The sequence below is a fragment of the Drosophila sechellia genome, chromosome 2R, assembly GCF_004382195.2.
Source record: "Drosophila sechellia strain sech25 chromosome 2R, ASM438219v1, whole genome shotgun sequence".
Lineage (NCBI taxonomy): Eukaryota > Metazoa > Arthropoda > Insecta > Diptera > Drosophilidae > Drosophila > Drosophila sechellia.
Window position 1 is genome coordinate 10,827,379 of NC_045950.1, and position 20,106 is coordinate 10,847,484.

Here is a 20,106-nt window from a genome sequence, read left to right on the forward strand (position 1 = left end):
AATATTTATTTTATTTATAACGCTGAAATATATGTTTCGCAATCTCAGAAGCTAAGTAAGGGGTATCTGTTAGTTTTCAGTTCTTGCAATTACACATTCATCTAAATTTTCATTAGCCCCTTTTCTCAAGAACTCCGTGCTAAATAAATAACCACATACATATGTATGCACTTACATAAGCAACAAGAACCAAGAAAGTGTGTGTGAAAATCTCAGAAACAAATTAGTTGCGTGTAATTTAATTTGAAAAGCGAGCGTGTTTATCAAACAAAATTAAAATGGTTGCACGGCGGAGGGCGAGAACAGCGGCAGCAAGGACGAAGGATAATAACAACAAAAACAACGGGCGACTGAACCGCAAGTGGTAAGAAAACGCTAATTGGATTTTATTTTAGCATGCGAAACAAGGCACGATGTTTCCAGTTTCGCCCCGTCCCATGATGGCCAAGTTAATAAACATTAAAAGCAATTATGATTCTTGGTTAAGATGTCATTGTCAGCGGCGCTTTTTGTGCTTTTGGTCGGGTTATGTTTTTGTTTTTTGTTTTTGTTATACTTTTCGGCTGGGGGAAAGTGAAAAGATCCTTTGAGACGGATAAGATGAATAGGAAATAGAAATTTCCTCGTCTTGTAATTTAATTTAATTATATGCTCTTATTGTTTCATAGATCGGAACTTTTAGATAATTAGAATTTAAGCTAAAAAATGCATTTAAAATCATGCTGCTCTTAGTAAAAACCTTGTGCAGCCAATTTAATCAATCCATTAGGAGTGCATATAGTTTTGCCTATGTTCGTAATTAATGAGCCACGAATTATTTCAGCTGCTTCCCTTGTCGCGCATTTTCAGCAAGCAGCTACTAAGAAATTTGCCATGAATCAGCAACAAAGCAGCAAAGTTCGTTCCCTTCAGCCTGCTACCATCTTAATTATAACTTGTTGCAAAGTCAAAGTTGGTAAGGTGTGCGCCATAAAGTATGCTACAGTTTATGTATACACATCCTTGGATTTTTCCTCTTAGTTTTCCATATTTTTTTCACCCACTTTTTGCCCGCTCTCTTTGGGTTATCGTTGCGGTCAGGCGGGCACCGCGAGTCAGACAACCGCAGAATTCCAAGCAGCTGTCGCATAATTGCATATACACAGCATATGGCAGCGACAAAGGGGAAATGGATGGCAGAGAGGGGGGGTGGAATGGTGGTGCCCAAGTGGATGGAGTGGTGTGGCTCAAACGACAACATAAATCCTCGGCTTGTGCCTTCCTGGTTATTGTTTATCATGCACACACCGTATGCATCCCAGAATATAGCGCATACGCCATGTGGCCCGATGCAAATATAAATATATTAAAGTGTCGACCTAAGCACAATGCAGCATTAATTTGGCCAGGTGAACCAGCCGTGTTGGAGCAACTAATTCCAAAATTGAGTCCTTAATTTCCACTTAACTTTTGAAGTCTCCATCAATGAATGTTGCAAACCCAGGAAATAGTTGAAGTTTATTTAATGCAGTTCGGGATAAAGTTGGAAAAGGGATTGAATTGTGTTTATTAGGTATAGTACAGATTTGTAGGTATGAATGCCACAAAACCACATTGGAAACATTCTATTAAATAGAATGAACTATGCTGTACAATTCAATTAAATGAAATATTTAAAAACCTATGCCTTTAAGCTGCAATTGCATTCGCACTATCAAAAGCTGACGGTTTATTGGCAGTAAAATTTTATTTGCCTGCATATGAGCTTTCTGGCAAATATTGAAACAAGTTGTTCCATTTTCAAACGTCACGTTTGGCACATTTGGAGCCCAGAAAGAGCTGAACGAGAACGAAGATGGAACGAGCAGTTTGAAATTCAATTTGCCGGCGATAATTCCACGGAAAAGTCGCTCGGCGCAAAAGTGAAAGCTGTTTGCCATTGGCACACATGTCGTATGCGTAATTTCGGTTTAATTGATTTCTAGCGCAGCCGCTTGATGGCTCCTGACATCCCCGCCTCCTGCGCCCCCTTTTTAAAAAAAAAAAAACTTTGACGAAATGCTTTTAGCAAGGGCAAGCTCAGTCAGTTTTTATTTTGCCGCTTTTGCAGCTTAACTTTGACTGCCACAGCCATTTGTTGAAGTGGATTTCGTTTTCTTGTTTTTCTTTTTTTCAGTTTTCCAAAGTGAAATCGCACCCAGCCGTTCGAACACAGCCCAACTGAACTTAACTGAGCCATACACGGCTTTGGCTTTCGTTTTTTGCGCAATTGCAAATAAATGAGCAGCGTTCAAGGTGTGCTGATTAATGCAGTTCTATTACTACACGGGAAAAAACAAACCTTTTTTTAATATCTAATCTTATAATATATAATCTTATATATATAAAATTTATTTATTTATAATAAAATGTTATTAGTTTATCGAATTTATATATCTTCTTTGCTAATGATGTGCCAAATTAGGTGGCTTTTTTTTCAGTGCACTTCTCCCATTCGGTTTTCCGTCGTCAACTCCTCCATTTCGTTTGCCATGCTGAAACGATTAATCAAGCCACAATTCGTGGCTGCGGATGGTTTTCGGTCTTTCGAAATTAATTTACGACTGTGCAAAATTAAAAGCTGCGAACTTTGATGCCTAAGACAGCTCAATTTTGATTTTTCGTCATTTAACAATTTAACAAACTTAAGACATATTGCGAGCGTGTGTGTGTGTGGGTGGTGGAATTTAATAAACTAAAACCATTTGCAGTTCACTGAACTGACAGTAAATAAATTTAACCTAATTCGTACATGTCAATAACAACAGCAACCGAGACAGGACATCCTCATCCTGCCCGACTTTTTCCCCTTGCTTTACTTAGCTTTCCTTTGGCTCCGAAGGATGCCATAACAAAGAAGAAGAGCCAACGGATGTGCAGGAGTGGAAAAGAAAGGAGGAACTGGCCGAGCAGCAAAAAGAATGGTGGTAACAGAAGGAGGAGGATATATGAGCTCAAAAACTGTGTTGGCCAAATGGCGATGGAAGTGGAGGCGTTGCACAATGGAAAAGGCAGCTAAACTTTAAATTCAAAAACTACTAAAGTTAAAAAAAAAGTTACTAAATAGTATAATAATACACATATATCCTATGACAGTTACATTTTCTTATACATAACCACTTTATATTCATGTACATAAGTAATTGCCACAAAATAATACTCACACTTTCTAGTTATAATTTCAAAAGTAAGCTAACACTACTCTACACTTCTCTATAACTCCTTTATATAATATATATGTCTTCCAAACCAAGGATGCTTTCAAACCAGAGCACATCCCACTTTCGGATCTCTTCGCTGTGTTATGAAGTGGTAAGTGTGAAGCAAAGGCAAACCCCAAAGATGACGGCCATCTTCAGAATAGGATGGCTTTTGGTTGTGTGAGTGCGTGGGTGGCGCTGTGTGTATGTATGTGTGTGTGCGTGTATTTGGCATTTTGCGTCCTGGGCAATGGCACCACATGCTCCTGATGGCTGCAGTTAATCCACTTAATGACCCCGATGATTTTATTGATGAGCGTCAGCGCCTAACGCTAACATATGCCGCCACCATGGCCGCTGATGATGAAGATGCTTCATTCCCACTCCGGGGATTGGATTTCCCACCCAGATCCGGCTCCATTTGCCAGCCCACACTTCCATTCCCAGGCAGTTGTCATCGCCGCCTGTGCAGTGGAGCGTGCTGCGTCCTGTGCTCCTTGAGGGGTCCTTCATCCTTGGTATGTTTGTTTCCTGTTGATTTTTCGGCACCTAAATTAGTGGCAGTGACTCTCGTTCGGGGAGAGGAAACTGCTGGGATTTTTCCTTTTTGATAAAACGTCTGCCTGTCAGCCACGTCCTGTGTCTATGTGCCAGTGTGTCCTGTTTGCGTTATTTATGCGCGGGCATTAAAATACAATTTTTATGCTCGCCATCGCCAGACTTATCCTTTGACTCACGCGGACGCCTTGCTATTCCCAATGCTTGGCTCATTCCAGTCTCAACCATTCACTGAGACAAAATGCGTTGCATTAGCACAAAAAAAAACATTTTCTATCAAACAGTTTTACAAATGAACATTTTAGTCTTGTCATACAATAATAGTGTTAACTTAAAGAAAGCAAAAGTTGAAGTTTTTTAAAAACAGCTTTTGTACCTAAAATAACCATAAAAAAGCGTTTGAATATGTAGGAATCTCAATTGTTCTACTATTTTTTCTTAGTGCAATGCCACCTCCGCCTCCATTGGCATCAGCATCCACGTCTTTTGGGGCCAGCTCTTCAGAAGCATCTTTATTGAGTGTAAATGCGCGTGGCGAAAGCATATTTATTTACGTTGAGCTGCTTATTTATTTGGCAAATGGTTTTGCATTTGTCAACAGCAGCAGCAGCAGCAACAAAGTGGTAAAAGTGGGAGGAGAGTGGCACAGAGGAGCAGCGGCGACAACTTGCATTTCAATTTGGACCACGGTCCCCAATCGTCTGCCCCAAAAAAAGGGGGTGAATCTGAGTCTGCATTTGGGTATTTGTCTATTTGGCATTGTGTGTTGCTGGGGTTATTTAACAGCTCGTTTAACTAACACAAAGAGACCTTATTTACGCAAGACGGAACCTTTGAAATGGGGCATTTAATGTGTTATATCAGTCACAAATTAAGGGCGAAGATTATAAGCTAAGTTTTGGGGGGGTCACTGCCACAAGTAAATAATATTCCGGCGAGTATTATTACCCAGTGAAACCTCAAACATTTCAGATCACTTTCAAAGTGGTAATTGTATAGTTTAAAGGGTGTACTAAGTTTGAGGAACAGTCAGCTATGACGACAGATGATAGCTTAAGTACACAAAAGCCATGTGTGTCTGTCCGTCCAATTGTCCGTCCGTATGAACTTCGAGCTTTGTTTTCCTATGAATATATATATATAGGTATATAGGTATAGGTATAGGTATATATTCTTACTATTCCCTACTACTTAAATGCAAGTAAAGGTAATTCAATTGTCGGAAAACTCGAAACTTTGGCTTTCTCTCATGCTAATTTATGTGTTGGTTTGTCGACAATACAATTTGAGGTGATGTCTTCAATTAATTTAAACTTTAATAATTGATAGATTCCCCCGCAAAGTAGGTAAGTCCCAATATTTATGGTGGCATGTCGTTCTGATTAACCTTTGAGATTCGGCCGAATAGTTTCAGGCTGCACACGACAAGCCAATGCTGCCACTTAATGATGCATTAAAGCGTTAACATTAATATAGGCCGCATCACCACAACACACCGCAGAGAATCCTTACGCTCGCACACACACACACAATTTTAAGCCATCGACATTGTGACACTTGGTGCTTTAATTAAATTTTCGATAATTGCATGCACCGAAGAGCCGCCAAAGGACACGACATCGATGGAAATATGAGACGCAGGGCGGAGTCATAAATGCTGATCCTGATAATTATGTTAAAGTCATTCAAGCAGAGTATGCACATTGAAATTTCAATTGAAGAGTTTTCCCTAAAAAACGTTTATTAAAAATTAAAATTTTGACTTCAACATGGTATATACTTGTGTAAAATAAATATTTAATTTTGAATATACTTTCATATTAAATTAAAAATTATATTATCCTTAATCCTCAGATGAATTAATTTTATAAAATCCTCTTATTCCATACATTTCTCAGCCCTGGCGGGTCGCAAATGCCGGCAGGGTAATGAGAATATTTTTGTTGGCGCCCGGCGCATTTAAGTGGCATTTTTAAATTGATTAAAAAAGAATCGGTGATGCAGCAGTGCCTTCTTCGCAGTTTTCAGTCGCTTCGCCAGCTCATTGTGGCTCTGAATTTTCCCCTTGTTTTTCACTGGCGTTTAATTAACGAGGCCTGGACGACATTTGTGCCGAGCGACATTTTTAATTTCCTTTATTTTGTACTCAGCAACATCGGAAGTGCCGTCAGCCAAACCGGAAGTACGCCGCTCACACACACACACTCGCACACTAACGAACTACGAGCCATAACCAAAGTCGAACAGTGCCAAAGAGGCGCATAATTAACTTGATGCCACGCCCACTGCCGGTACTTGAAATAAAAACGGAGAGCAGAAGAAAAAAAGGCGAGAAAAAATGAATGAAATGCAGGGAAAACAGTCGAGAAGTAGAGCCAGCCAACTTTCACTGCGGCTAAACTTGGCCAGAAATGAGCAGACATCTCCTCAGTCGGAAGTCCGAGACATCGTCGAAACTTTTGCCATAGCTCGAACATAATTATAAAAGTTTCGACAAGTATTTGCCCAGGTGGGCCAACACAGCCAGTGGTCGTCCAAAAAAAAAATAAGTCGAAGAAAGGGGCAAAAGAAATAAAGAAAAAAATAAAACAAAAATGGGAAAAAAATAGAAGGCAAAGAAAGAGAAACCGGACCAAGGTTTGCCAAGTGCCAAATGCCAAGTGCCAGGAGCAACGGCGGCAGCAACTTTATTCCCATTTCTTCTTGGCCGTTCCCTACTAATTAGCCTGCTATTGGCATTTTTGCTTAAACGCTTAACGAGCTCCTAGAAATTGCCAGTTGCTTTTGCATCCGTTAATTGCGTCGACCCCGCCCAATTGCCCACGATTTCGGCTTTGGTAGCCAAAAACACTTCTTGCCTGTGCCGAGTATGTTCGCAAATGTGATGGCTAATACGTCTTGCGCTGCGTATACGTAATTTCTGTGTAAGCCATGTCCCTGGCGGGACCATCAAAAAACCGTTGGCTCGACCCGCCGCAAAACCGTGATCCTATCTGCTCCTGACAACAAGCAAACAACAACCGAAGGCTAATGATTTTTGGGCCTGGCTAAAGTCGATAAGGCGGTACCCTTTACCCAGGTTCGTTTTACTATCTTTAAAGTTAGTCTTCTGATACTGGACATATACACTTAAGCTCCATATAATGTGGAAAACAAGAAACAGCTCAAATTCCATATGAGTTGAGAGATTATCCTGTCCATACTGATGGTAAATAGCTAAATTGAGATACATTCAAGTTATGTTTAGCATTCGGAATTGGTAAGAAATTATTAAAAATTCCTCAAGAAGCACAGCATCCAAATTGGCTATTTCAAAGGGTATTGGCAATCGGATAAGGCAGGAAAATCTCTGTGCAGGCACTTAAGCGATGATTGAAGTGAGTCGCCGGTTTTTTGGTCCTGTTCCTCGACTGCCACGCTCACCTTTTCCGGCGTTCCTCGAATTTGTGGTGGTACCTACGTACGAATGTTGGAACCGTAGAACAGGGCCACTTGGCAATTGCTTTGAAGGGCTGCTGATGCGGATGCTGCCGTGCCATTTCTCCTTTCTTATCTCACTAAAATAGGCATTGTTGGTCCCGGTTATGTTTGCTTCAGTGTGTGTGTGGCCCGGGCCTTTCTTTTGATTTTTGCCATGCACGCATGAAAATTGTTTTCCTTTTGTTCTGGGCGCAGGACTCAGGACGAGCAGCAACAAAGGCCAAAGGTTGTTGACAGCGTCGGGAAACTATGCTATGGATTATGATGCTGCCAACAGCTAAGTGCGTTCTTACGGGCGCTTCAAAGGACGGGGCGTGGCAGGGCATGTGGGCAGCAAAAGGGCGCGTATTGACAATGGGCTGGCAAGGATTCTCCTCTCGCTGAGTTAAGGCTTTAACCAACTAGGCAAATGCAGGTGAATCCAGCTGGGTCTGATGCTGGAAAGTCCTGATCGAAATGGGCAGGGAAGCGGAAGACACTTTGAGAGATGGACAGAGAACCAGGCGGTAGTTGGCTTTGTCCAATAGCAAAATCACCTCCCCCTCGAAATGCAAGTAAAAGTGGTTTCTCGTCCTCAAAACAACAGGAAGTGTCACAGCTTTAAAATACACGGAAGGTTCATAAGTCTTTATCTTTTTTAGTGGAATTTCGTGTTTTCCCCAAATTAGGTTGCATAACTAAGAACCCATCATGGAAAGTACAACTATGCCATATTTTCTCTCTGCTTTAAGTTGGTATTTCTATAAAAAACATAAAAGTTTCAAAGTTAACTTCGCAAATCGTTCTGTGAATACGGATTTATTTAATCAGGCTCAAATGGCGCTTATCCTGGCTGGGGAAATGGAGCTGCTTACTTAGCATCGTTATGGCAAACGATTTATGCATAAGCGGCGAATAAGGAGCATTACAATTTGGCTAAATCTCGGAGCACCCACGTATGTGAATGGGCATCCTGCTTATGTGCATGTGAATGAATCCAGCCACGGAGACAAACGGCAGCCACTTAAAACTGTCACAAGTTAAAAACCGCAAACTGCACTCGCAACAAGGATTGCACCTCCCCAAAGGGTTGCGAAAAGGACTCAACTAGGAATGAGGTGCACGTAGGGAGCAAAGAGAGACATTATGCGACGGCATGGAAACACACAACAATTTCACAGACAATGAATACATTGGCGAAATGAGCGGGTGGGCGGAGGACTCCTAGACACGAGGACAAAGGAATTTAAATAAATGCATGTGCACGAGTTGGGGCAGAAAAAAAATCACAACAATTGGTTTCACACTGCAGGAAAAATCGCAACAATTGCAGACAAATTACACTGGGAAAAAAGGTTGTAATAAAACATAAAAGTACCAGCTGTGCAGTAATTATCTTACCAATAATATGATATTTATGATTCTTACTTCTTTTTTAGAATCTTTTTTTTAACAATTAAGGAGCGTTTGATTCTAAATGGATTTAGCAACACTTTTTTTTCTCTGTGCACTGAAATGTCGCTGGTTTATTGGGGGAAAAGGTTAGTGGGATTGGGTGAAAAAGAAGGATGGCCTTACAGCCACTCGAGGACAGCGGCGAGCGATGACTTTGCATTTTGCATTACATTTACTTTTTGCAACTTTCGAGTTACTCCGGGCGAAAGCAGTTTGAAAATTATTGCAGATCCTGAAACTGGAGTCAGCAGCTTCTTTGGCTTCTTTGGCTTCCTCGGCTACCTCCTTCCTTCTTAGCCACATTTCAATGTTGCGTTTTTGGAGTTATTTTAAGCCATCGTTGTTGTTTTGCGTGCTGTTGCTGCTTACACACGCAAATGTCTTATTTATGCTCAGCACTTTTTGCCCAGCACCCCACAAGCTTTTCCCCCATTTTCCGCCCGGCGACAACTTCTTGCGGCTGAATGTCGTCGACATTGCTTTCTGCTCCGGGTTTCCCACTTTCCCCCACGCTTCTTCACCCTTTTAGGGGATGTGTGTGGGAGTTTTCCCTCGGCTTCATCCCTGCGGTCCTCTTGCAAATGTTGCCTTGAACATAAGCCATAGTAGAAAATGTAAAACCGAGTAAACTTTTAAGATGATCATTTCGCAGGGGATTTTCAATATTTATTCTTTTTGTAAAGGTATGGTAATTATGGTAATAGAAATTTCACATTTTGTAATAAAGTAACAACACAAATAAAATATAATATAATATAATAAATCTGAAAACGAAGGCAATGTCAATTAGCACACCAAAATGTAATCATACTTAACCCATATTTACAATATTTACAATATAGTTTGAAAGATTGAGTTTAAGTGACTACTTAGTGTAAATATACCACCCATTGGCTAACAAGTTATGGAATTTATCAATGCACTTGGAATTAAAGTGGCAGGGATCGGACGATGGATTACGAAAAGGTCACCAAAAAACCAGCATTGTATTGGGTGCATGCCCACGCATTGATATCCACTTTTTGAAGCCGCCCGGAGCGGTGCGGAGCGGAATCCCCGCAGCGTCCCCACTGATCCCCCAATCAAAAGCCAAGCCTGCCAGTCCAATTGTTCATGGGAACACAAAGCTCGGATTGCATTTGGCACTACTTTTGTGGAGCAGCTACCCTGCAAGGATTTTCGCTATGCCATCGTACTTCAACTTCAGTCCGGGGCTTTCTTATGCAAAAATCCATTCTTGTTGCTTGTTATTCTGGCATAAAAGAAAATTGTTTATATAGCTGAGAATATATATTTGACAAGAAGCGGAGCAAAGGATTCCACGAGGAAGAGTTGCCAGCGCATACTTTATTTTCTACGCTTTTTTTCCCTTCTTTTTTTCTTTTTTCTTTTTGGAGGGATACAGGACAGGACAGACCGAGCTGCTTAGTCCTGACTCTAATAGAGCCTTGCCAGGACTTTTTATGCTGCTTATTAAGGCTGGAGAGGATTCGCCCCCGCTCGAATTCCCCCCCGCGTCCTTGCTTTTCCTTATTTATTGTCATGGATATTTGAGTCAAGTTTTTGCTGCACTCCTTTGTGGCCCGTGGATAATATACAATTTTTAATGGCACATAATCACGTTAACTGAAAACTGTCGTCGCCACTAACTTAATAGGCAGCCAGTCCAAAGTTCCCCGGACGAGAGAGCACTGGACAGCTGGGCACGTTATGCAATTTAACAGAATTATTTAAATTTCAACGAAACTTCTGAAGTGGGGCATGAAAAGTGAGCGGCAAAGTTTGCAACATGGCAACAACTTCACTCACCATGGGTCAGTGTTGCAATGGGCAACTTTTAAATTAACCCTAATTCAGAATGCGCCAGCAGCAACTAAATGGGAATAAAAATAAAAATGAAATAAAACTTAAATACAAATAAAAATAAACAAATGAGAGAAAAAAAGGCAGAGGCAAAGAAATGGTGGCCAACAAGTTTACAATATTCTTGCGCATTCTTCAACTTTAACAATTTATTAAATGGGTCAAAAGCCACTAAAACTTCATTTATCATTGCATGAGCAGGCACTGCACCACGCCCACCGCCCAGCCCACGGGCAGCCAGCACGTCACTCCGTTGAAATGCCAACAAATCGCAGAGACGAATGAGCTCGGCAAACTTGAAGCGCTTCCGGTATGCCACAGCTACTTTTCTCCTCGCTCCAGTTTCCCTGGACTTGTGCCGGGCATGTCGGCACTTCAGGGATATTTGTCATGGAGATGGGGTCGTTACGAACGGAGCCAAACTTGCTGTGCTTAAAGCCCCGTATTAGATTGGGTTTAAACATAGCTAGGACGTACGTAGACAGTCGCCGTTCATTTTATCCAACTTTAAACTATATATGCAATTAACTTTATATAGAAACAGTCATAAATCGAATATTATTATGTGTATTTAGGTTCAATTGGTTTTTGAATTTACAGATTCCGTTTTGATATAAAGCTATTTATTTTTATAAATATATATTTTTTATTTTTTTATAAAGATAGGATCCGAAAGCCTAGAATTCAGCTACTCAAAATATTTAATTAGCCTATCCATCTGCGCCTTGACTTGATATTTAAGGTCATTAGCTGACTTCTCAGTTATATAATATTTAACATCGCGTGCTTGCAGAGAATGCTTAAAGATCATATATGTATTCAGCTACTATATATTATACCAGCGTACTTATAGGATTTAAGCTATTAAAGTAGTTCTCGTTCGTCCTGTTGGATGTACAGTCCAATTAGGACGTCGAGCTATAGAGGTGGTGTCCCTGGGAAATATAAAAATCACACGTCTTGTGGATCGAGTAATATCCGGATGTGGAGCTCTAGTGATAGGAATTGGTCTTGGTGTAGGAGGTTCTCTTGTGGGATCGTTGAAAATGAAAGTCAGTCGTCTAGTAGTTCTAACTTGAGGTCGTGTCCATAAAGTGGGTTTTGTGGCTATAACTGGAGACCTTGTGGGGTTTGAAGGTCTTACCGGAGGTCGTGTCCATAGAGTGGCTCGAATTGTGGGCCTAATAGTGGGTCTGATTGGGTGTCTAGGTGTGGGTCGTACTGTGACTCTAATGGGAGGTCTTGTCCATAGGGTGGGACCAACTCTTGAGCGCGTTGGACGCACCGTTGGCAATGGAGGACGCACTGGCGGCCTGGTCCACAGGGTGGGCCTTATATTTGGCCTAGTCGGTAGTAGTCTGGTGGGTGCCCGTGACCAGATCAGAAATTTTCGAGTGGTTCGCACCGCAGGTGGCCTGGCGGTGGGTCTTCGGGTAACTGGTGGTTTTGGGATTCTCCTGGTTGGTTGCCTTGTGATAGGAAGTCTTCTGGTGGGCCTGGGTGGTGGAATAGTTGGCCTCCTGATGGGTGGTGCAGTAGGAGGTCTAACAAATCGCGGTGGTGTTGGTCTGAAAGGTCGTATCGTTAGCCTTGGCGGTGGTGGTTTTGGCCTTGGAGGCGGTGGTCTGGGTATTGGTCTGGGCGGTGGTGGAGCACGTCTAGGACTCTCATCTGGAAGTGGCAGAGTCAGTGGTGCTTTTGGTGGTAAATACGATGGTGTTCCATTGATGTGGCCAAAAGTCAAGCAGAGCAGGCAACAAAAGAGCACCAGAGCAAGTCGCATTTTGTGTGACCGTGACGAACGAATGCTCCGATTTATATAGGTTACTATATAAAGACCAAAAATAAACACAGATGGTTGGCGAAAGAATTTGTGCCTTTGTCTTTAGACTTCACTCGGTAGTTAAACGTTTTATTAAACATACATAATTACATGATTTCTTGCTTTTTCCGTCTACTTCACTTATCTTTTGGTTTCTCTGTTTTTTTTTGGGCTGGGTATTGTATCCTTTGTATCATATGTATGCGCATTGTGTATAATACTTGTACATTTCTATATAAATGTATACCGTATATGAGTATCTTCTTTTTGTTTCAATACATATATATATATACGAGTATAGAGAGAATTTCTTTTAATATCGGCTCAACAAACATAACTGTGAGTGCAGTTGTACAGAATGCATAATACTAAGGTTCATCTACCCGAAAAATCTTCAGAAATATGGTGCTGTACACAAGAACTGTCGTATCGTTACTATAAAATATCCAATTTAATTTGCTATCAACAGTATTTAAATATAATGTTTACAGTATTCAATATATATTTATGTTTATGTATATCGAGCGAAAGATTTGCTATATGAAATCAGGAAAAAATATGTTTTAGGTACAAATACAGTTTAGTTTGCCTTTTCACTTTGGTGCGTCAACTTTCATATACTATATAAACGTATATTAAATATTTCTATGTTATATGTTTTTTTAGGTATGTCAAAATATGTCATTTTGTTAGTTTATTTGTGTAAAAATTAAAACAGTTTATTCAACAGTTGATTGCAATGAGGCGGATTTCCATAATATCAATCGTTACAACATTTGTTTATCCTTTGGTTAAAGTTTTCTGTTTTATTTGCAGGTTTTTCGTCTCTATGTTGCTTATTTTTTAATTTAGTTAAATTTGTTTTTCAATGTAACTACATTTATATTCCATAGTTCGTATTAGTTTGGTATTTATTGCATAGGACCATTTTGGGATTGAATGTGTCGCTTCCAATTTTGAAAAATTGCAAATATGTAACACAAAGATCTTTATTTAAAGTTGCGCCCATATCATCTTCATAAACATTTTAACTAAAGAATACTTGGACTCAAAGTGAGCTACTAATTTTGCACTTTACATGAAACTGCCCTAACTTATTCCGTAATCAACACGGTGCGTTTCAAAGCCATAAGACAACGGATAATCTAAATTAATACTATGAAATAGTATAGTGAACATCAAAGTCATAATCAACTGCGGCTAAACGAAGCAGCTCCCACTGCTTCCCGATGTCCTGTAGCCTTGAAACGCCTCGTATTCACATGTCCTGGTGTCGAATAACTTCAATCTCTGATTAGTATTTTTCCGTGATTGTATAGGTACTTTATGTGTATTTCGGGGTGAACGGGTAACCCATGCGTATGAGTAATTTGCTTTGGTAATCGCCCAAAAGTAGGCAACAAACTCTGCATGCTCATAACTGAAAACTAAATCCGGGATGATCGATCGATCAATCATTGCCCGGCGCCATGCAACTGATATAAAAATGCCTATAAATATTATAGATCGGCACAATATATATATATAACTATCCGTACACACACATATATTGCCCTATGTATATATTGCTAAGCTGCTATGTGAAAATTCGTTTCGATTTCCCCCCCTCACTCCATCGACTTGAACCAATCCAACTTATACGGAATCTTTATGCTGGCTATGTGGCATGTCCTATATAAAATATATATGTGTATATGTATATGCTATGCTATGGTGTAGATCGTATGTTGACTGCCCAACAAATCAAAATAAAGCAATGCAGTTATGCAATTCAAATTGCAGGCCAATGTCCAAGATATGTTTGCGGTTATACTTTGTTCGTTTTAGTACTGTGAGTATGAAGATGGGCTGAATGCCGACTCCGGGTAGCCAAGGTCCCCGTTTACTGAGCGAAAGGATTGTGCGGATTGGCACCGGGTATGTCCAGATTACCGCCAGTGGTCTGGTACGTGCCGTATGGTCCTCCATTCGGATTCATCTCGTTCAGACGCGAGTTGGACAGAGCACGTGGAATCGGATTGCTGGGAACGCCGTGTGGTGCCAAATGCGAGGTCTCCTCGGCCACCTACAAATTTGAGTTATTTGATTAGTTATATTGATACAGGGATTACTACACACAACAATATAAATATAGCTTCCAATCTAGACTTGACCAATTGGATTTACTACTCCTTACTCACCTGATGCGGATCCTCGGTGACTGGGATTTCCGAAATGAAGCCCTGCTCCTTGCGATAGAAGTTGACGAAGATGAAGAATCCGAGGACGAAGAGGCAGGCGATGCCGTACCAGCGGAAGGTAGTAGTAGTACCGTAGTAGGTGACGAACATGCCGCCAATGATGGCGCCGCAGCCACGACCCAATCCGTGATGGATGCCCTGGAGGACACCCTGAGCCGAGGCTCTCAAGTGCTTGGGAGTGTTGTGGGCAATGTAAGAGCAGGATGCAGCCCACACGGCTGCATGGGTGATGCCCTGCATCAGCTCGAAGGGCAGCACCATCCACGGATTGGTCAGATAGGAAATGTATAGGAAGCGCAGAACATTGCCAATCAAGCCCAGACACAACACCTTGACGTGGCCAATTTGGGTAATCAGACGAAAGCTAAAGAAGTAGGCAAAAATCTCGGAAACATGATTGATGACAGAGGCCACACCGAACAGGGTGGGAGTGCCACCATAGTCCTGCAGATGCCAGAACAGAAAGGTGAAGATCAAGCCAATGCCGAAGCCCATAAACCAGGCCACGAAAAGGAAGGATGCGGTTTTCAGGTCTTTAAAGTGGGTCAGCACGGTCATCCACTCCGGCAACTCCTTGGCCGTCTGGGCAAACACCTTGGACTCGGCACCAATATGCGGCTGTGGCTGATGGCCAGTGGCCAGGAAGCTACTGACGCCACCGGCACAGGCACCCGAGGCGGCACTGCCGCTACCAACTGCCAGCGATGGAAGATTCAGTTGGGCCGCCAACTGGTTCATCGACTCCTCCTCCGCCCGCTTGTTGGGATCCACGAACTGCGCCTGCTGCTGTGCCGCCAACTGCTCATCGATGGGATCGTACTTGAAGGTGATCTTCGAGGCGGAGATTATCGCACAGGTCATCAGCACCGAGAAGATGGAAAAGCAGATGTTGTAGTTCTTCTCCTTGTTGCCAGCTCCACAGGGATGATTGGAGAACGAGGTGGAGTGATCCAGGGCGATGCCCACCAGGAACATAGAGATGCCCCAGCCGAGTGACCCAAACATTCGCTGGTGACCGTACTTGTCCGCATCCTCGCCCAGCAAAGTTATTACGGCGGAGTCAGCCAAAGTAATCGCCGGAGCGCTGAAGAATTCCCCAATGAGGATCACCAGGAGCAGCAGGAAGAACGCCTTTTGGATGTCCTGTAGGAGGAGATAAATTTGTATCAGTATTTTTAAAAGCATTCCAAAGATACAATCCTCTTGGCAGCTGAGACGTTAAGTTAAATAGGCGAGATTTATTAGACATAAATAACTTAGTAGTTGTTGGAATGGCAATAAAGATATGGATTGAAAAGCTATCCTATCAATCCTATCTTTCCATTGAACCCTATTTTACTGGCACATCCTTCCCTATCCACTTACCGGAGTCCTGTACACCATGGAGCTGAAGATGGGCGTCACATAATCCCTGTGGTACTTGTCGTCGTAGTTGCTCACAAAGTTGATGTGCACTGGTGAGATGCCCGCATCGATCCTGGGCAGCAGCAGTGATCTCTTGTGCCGACTGTGTGCTGCCTCCGCCTCCTCCAGGGCCTCATCTGCTGGCATGGTGCCTGTGCCCAGATCCAAGTGCTCCTGCTCGTACATTGCCGACAGGTCCCGCTTTGTGCGTGTGTAGGTCAGCACAAAGTCCGTCGCATTGCGCCGCTCAATGCAGTTGATGGCCTCCGGTCGGATGAAGCTCAGCGGAATGGTAAAGAGTACCCAACAGGCCAGGGAGCCCAGGAGCAGACGCTTGCCCTGCCGGCAACGATCCGCATAGGAGCCCCAAAACGGGGCCGACAGGAACTCCACGAAGGGCCGCATTCCCACCAGGATTCCACACTGGCCCGGATTCATGCCCATCTGCTTGAAGTACACGCCCATTAGCGGAAACAGTGATCCAAATGCGGCGTAGAAGAAAAAGTAGAAGCTTTTCACGGGTATCAGCTCCCGTTCTGTGCTCGCCCCGAAAAACATTTCCAGGATGTCCGAGTGGCCGCGAACTTTGTGCGTTGAGTCCTTCGCCTCTGGATATCTGTGGATAAATGTGAATCAATTAGTTGGAAGTGGAAGTAAAGGGCCTAATCCTTAACTTACAGATTGGGATCCACCTCGCCAGAGGCCTCCACATCCACCCGTGGTCTGGCTCCAGGTGGTCCGTATCCGGCTGCCTGCTGCTGCGGCTCAATGCCGTAGTTCATGCCCTGGTCGTAGCCACCTGTTGCCTGCTGCTTGTATCCATAGCCCTGCTGGCCATATCCCGCTCCTCCGGCGGGTGCTCCGAAGGGATTGGCTCCTCCTCCGCCACCGACACCTCCGCCGGCGCCTGCATTGTAGGGATTCATTGTTTGCTAGTTCCTTGAACTCGGATGGTCTCTGCTGGATGGTCCTGGGTGCTCCTCCCCTAAACCCTACCCTTTCTGGTTGGTGCTGTTCCGCTCTTATCTGACACTACCCTTCGGCCTGGTCTCTTGTGTCCCAGTTACAGTCTCATTATCATCTCCATTATCATTCGGCAGCTGCATAAAACAAAGGACACAATACATCATTACCATTTCATTGTTCTGGCTTACACAAAAGGCAAGAGTTAGGCGATTTGGACTTTTTTTTCTCTTCGCGTGTTTTGTAGGAATCGAAAAAAAACTTCCTGTTTATAAAAACAGGCATTTTTCATTAAATTTCTTTGATGATTTTTAATAAAAATGAATCCAGTGCTTAGTTCAAGTAAACACCAATCATAAGGCGTCCATTCCGGAAATCAAACAAAACCCGATGTCAACTACTACCGTTTGACATTTCCTTGCTTTTCTGAGTGAGCATTTAAATATTTTCCCTCCACTTGGCTTTTATAAATAAAAGCGTAAGATACAGAGACTTAAAAATGGCAAAACAAACAAGCTCTGCCATTCACTCTGAGTTTTTTAGTGAGCTCAAGCGAGTTGAGTGAATTGCATCAGCTTGTGAGCTTTGAGCGTGAGTAATTTCTATTAAATTTTTTGGTTGAGTTTACTGGCATCACACATACGCACCGTTGGCACATAAGAAATGTGGGTAAATGGGTACGAGGGTGTGTGTATATGTGGGTTATTGTCTGTATATAGAGCAGACTTGTTGTTGCCACTAAAGGCTAAATGCAAATGGGGGTATTTTGTTGGGAAAATTAAAGATTTTTGAAACAATAATAAGATGGTAAGGTAACATCTAACAATATACCAAATATAAATACACTTATTTTTGCAAGGTTTTCATACAACCTCATTTAAGCACAGAGCATACACAGTTCATTTATTTTAGTTAATTATAAATCCTTTTGCAAATCTGCAGATTTATTTCCTATTTAATGGCACACACGTGCCCACAAAATCCGAGGTACATATCACACTCTATATATAGACAATTTTCGCACACTTCTTGAAGGCCATTGTCACAGGTTGAGACACTTGGGGCGAAAGCCACCTTGAAGTCCTTATTTCGTATCCTGTGTATTATGTAAACTTGTCGCACTATTCACCTTTGATTCAATAGGTATATTACACACCAGAAATATTGTTTGGCTGGCTGGCTTCGCTGAACTATTTAACTATTCGGCTGTGGGGCAAATGTGTTACGTGCGTAATCGATAAGCAGAGTTTTCCTCGCGTCTGGCCTCTATACGAGCGTTTGGCAAGCTGCCCAAGAGTTTTCCCAAAGAGCCCCGAAAAGAAAATGTTGCGCTCAGAAAAGCGGACGGAAAAGCTCGCTCAAGCGCGTTCCGCTGTCGCACGCTAAGGTGTGTTTGTGTGTGTGTGAGAGTGTATCTGTGTGTGTGTGTATCCAGTCTAATGAGATTTGGCGCGGTCGACGGCAGGACTTCAAAGGGAGCGAAAGAGAGGGAGTGTCGCCCTGTCACGGCGAGTGCGAAAGAGATGACAAGAGTGAAAGTGACAGCTTGGCGGGAAAGTTCGTTTCAAAATTCTTCTTCCTTCAGCAGCTTACAAGAACTGAAAGTATTATTAAACTTTGCAATGTAAACATAATAAATTAAATAATAAAATTGTAAAGTATAGACTTAGTAAAATAAACAGCTGCAAAAAATGTAAAGTACCGAATGCTGTAAAATACGCAGCGAAAAAAAAATAATAATTTCCAACACGTTTGCCTTCAGTGGCCTACTCGTTCGTAGGCAACAAGAAAAGTCCCCAAGATGGGGAACCACCGGCGACCACAGCCAAGACGTGCCACCCATTCGAATCTTGCTGCATTGTTGCCACCTATAAAAAGCCAAGTGCTCTGATTGAAATCAAATCAGTTCGATTTGTCCACCACTCCAAGCACAATGAAGTTCACCATCGTTTTCCTGCTGCTGGCCTGCGTTTTTGCCATGGCTGTGGCCACGCCCGGCAAGCCACGCCCCTACAGCCCACGCCCAACCTCCCATCCCCGCCCCATTCGGGTGAGGCGCGAGGCACTGGCCATCGAGGATCACCTGGCTCAAGCCGCCATCAGGCCACCACCCATTCTGCCCGCCTAAAGATGTGTGGATCCCGCGGAGAAATCTTAATGATCATCCGATCAAATTTGTTGTGCATTTTTTCTTCTTAAAAATTGTGAATTTTTCACTTTCGGCAAACAGTAAATAATAAACACACGAAAGACAGCAATTAATAATCTACAATCAATTGTGGCACAAAAAACTTGGGGGGTTCCCATCGGTTATCAGCGGTTTTTGTACCGCATCTGCTGAGCTCTAGAGCAGATAAGAAATATACTTGCTCAAAACAAAACCACAAAAGTCACGTTTGAGAGAAAATAAACCTAAACGTATTAAATTCGCTACTCCTGTGAATCACAAACCGGTTCTATAGCACGTTCCTCATAGATTCTAGCGAAATAACCAGATGGCTGCAAATCATAATGAATGGGTTTGTCCCCTCAAAAACAAAGTGACAAGCCCCCTTATAAAAATAGCTTAATAATAGATTATTAGTTCGTATATAATTGCATATGTAAATACTTTAAATAGGAAACATTATATTTATTAAACTTTTACCACATTTAAAAATATATATCCTTGTTTTTAGAAGCAGGGTTTGAAAATAAATGTTTATAAGCTAATTAGCTGGTAGATTATATTTTTCAGTGCAAACTTTTCGTTGACACTGCGAGTTAAAGTTTCCGCTCTCCTCTCTTTCGGCTCGCATCCTTTTCGACCGCTCCTGCGCAGAAAATTCAATTAGGATTCGGCTGAAACTTCACTCAAATCCTGCCGCTCTCACCGTCGCTCTTTATTTCGCTCGCCAACCCCTTCCGGCTCCACCAGGATAATCCCTCCACGCAAAAAACCTATTGATAAAGCCTGACATCAAGTGAGAAATACGATAGAGAATCCCTTATAACTGTCAAATGCCGACCTGCGCAAGATGAGGATGCACTCCTCCATCTAGGCACAAAGGAAACCACTTGAAGACGCTGACAGAGGTCCTGCGGCGAGGGTGAAACCGGAACAATGGAGCAACAAGTGGCGTCA

The 20,106-nt window shown here is 42.5% G+C and overlaps 3 protein-coding genes across 4 annotated transcripts; 1 reads left to right on the forward strand and 2 right to left on the reverse strand.

Annotated features, from left to right (window-relative positions):
* Positions 1 to 11,104: 11,104 nt before the first annotated feature.
* LOC6609193 (gibberellin-regulated protein 14) lies at positions 11,105 to 12,354 on the reverse strand. The gene has a single exon (XM_032716594.1). It carries the CDS (start codon positions 12,334 to 12,336, stop codon positions 11,410 to 11,412), a length of 927 nt encoding a protein of 308 aa, XP_032572485.1. The 5' UTR covers positions 12,337 to 12,354; the 3' UTR covers positions 11,105 to 11,409.
* A 57-nt stretch (positions 12,355 to 12,411) lies between these two features.
* LOC6609194 (major facilitator superfamily domain-containing protein 6-A) lies at positions 12,412 to 18,280 on the reverse strand. 2 transcript variants are annotated; one of them, XM_032716588.1, is made up of 5 exons: positions 18,139 to 18,280; positions 16,698 to 17,119; positions 15,981 to 16,635; positions 14,556 to 15,758; positions 12,412 to 14,440 (listed from the first exon to the last, which is right to left on the reverse strand). In XM_032716588.1, the coding sequence occupies exons 2-5, from the start codon at positions 16,943 to 16,945 to the stop codon at positions 14,258 to 14,260; spliced, it is 2,289 nt and encodes a 762-aa protein (XP_032572479.1). In that variant the 5' UTR covers positions 16,946 to 17,119; positions 18,139 to 18,280; the 3' UTR covers positions 12,412 to 14,257. The 2 variants fall into 2 exon arrangements, with proteins under 2 accessions (XP_032572479.1, XP_002033885.2); XM_002033849.2 differs by having other exon boundaries at positions 18,112 to 18,280.
* A 596-nt stretch (positions 18,281 to 18,876) lies between these two features.
* On the forward strand, positions 18,877 to 19,254 carry LOC6609195 (drosocin). The gene has a single exon (XM_002033850.2). It carries the CDS (start codon positions 18,916 to 18,918, stop codon positions 19,108 to 19,110), a length of 195 nt encoding a protein of 64 aa, XP_002033886.1. The 5' UTR covers positions 18,877 to 18,915; the 3' UTR covers positions 19,111 to 19,254.
* Positions 19,255 to 20,106: the final 852 nt, after the last annotated feature.

Coding starts and splice junctions, on each gene's coding strand:
- LOC6609193 (XM_032716594.1), bottom strand. CDS start 12,336: ATGCGACTTGCTCTGGTGCTCTTTTGTTGCCTGCTCTGCTTGACTTTT.
- LOC6609195 (XM_002033850.2), top strand. CDS start 18,916: ATGAAGTTCACCATCGTTTTCCTGCTGCTGGCCTGCGTTTTTGCCATG.
- LOC6609194 (XM_032716588.1), bottom strand. CDS start 16,945: ATGAATCCCTACAATGCAGGCGCCGGCGGAGGTGTCGGTGGCGGAGGA. Junction 15,759..15,980: donor CCATGGTGTACAGGACTCCG/GTAAGTGGATAG, acceptor CTCCTCCTACAG/GACATCCAAAAGGCGTTCTT. Junction 14,441..14,555: donor TCACCGAGGATCCGCATCAG/GTGAGTAAGGAG, acceptor TCAAATTTGTAG/GTGGCCGAGGAGACCTCGCA.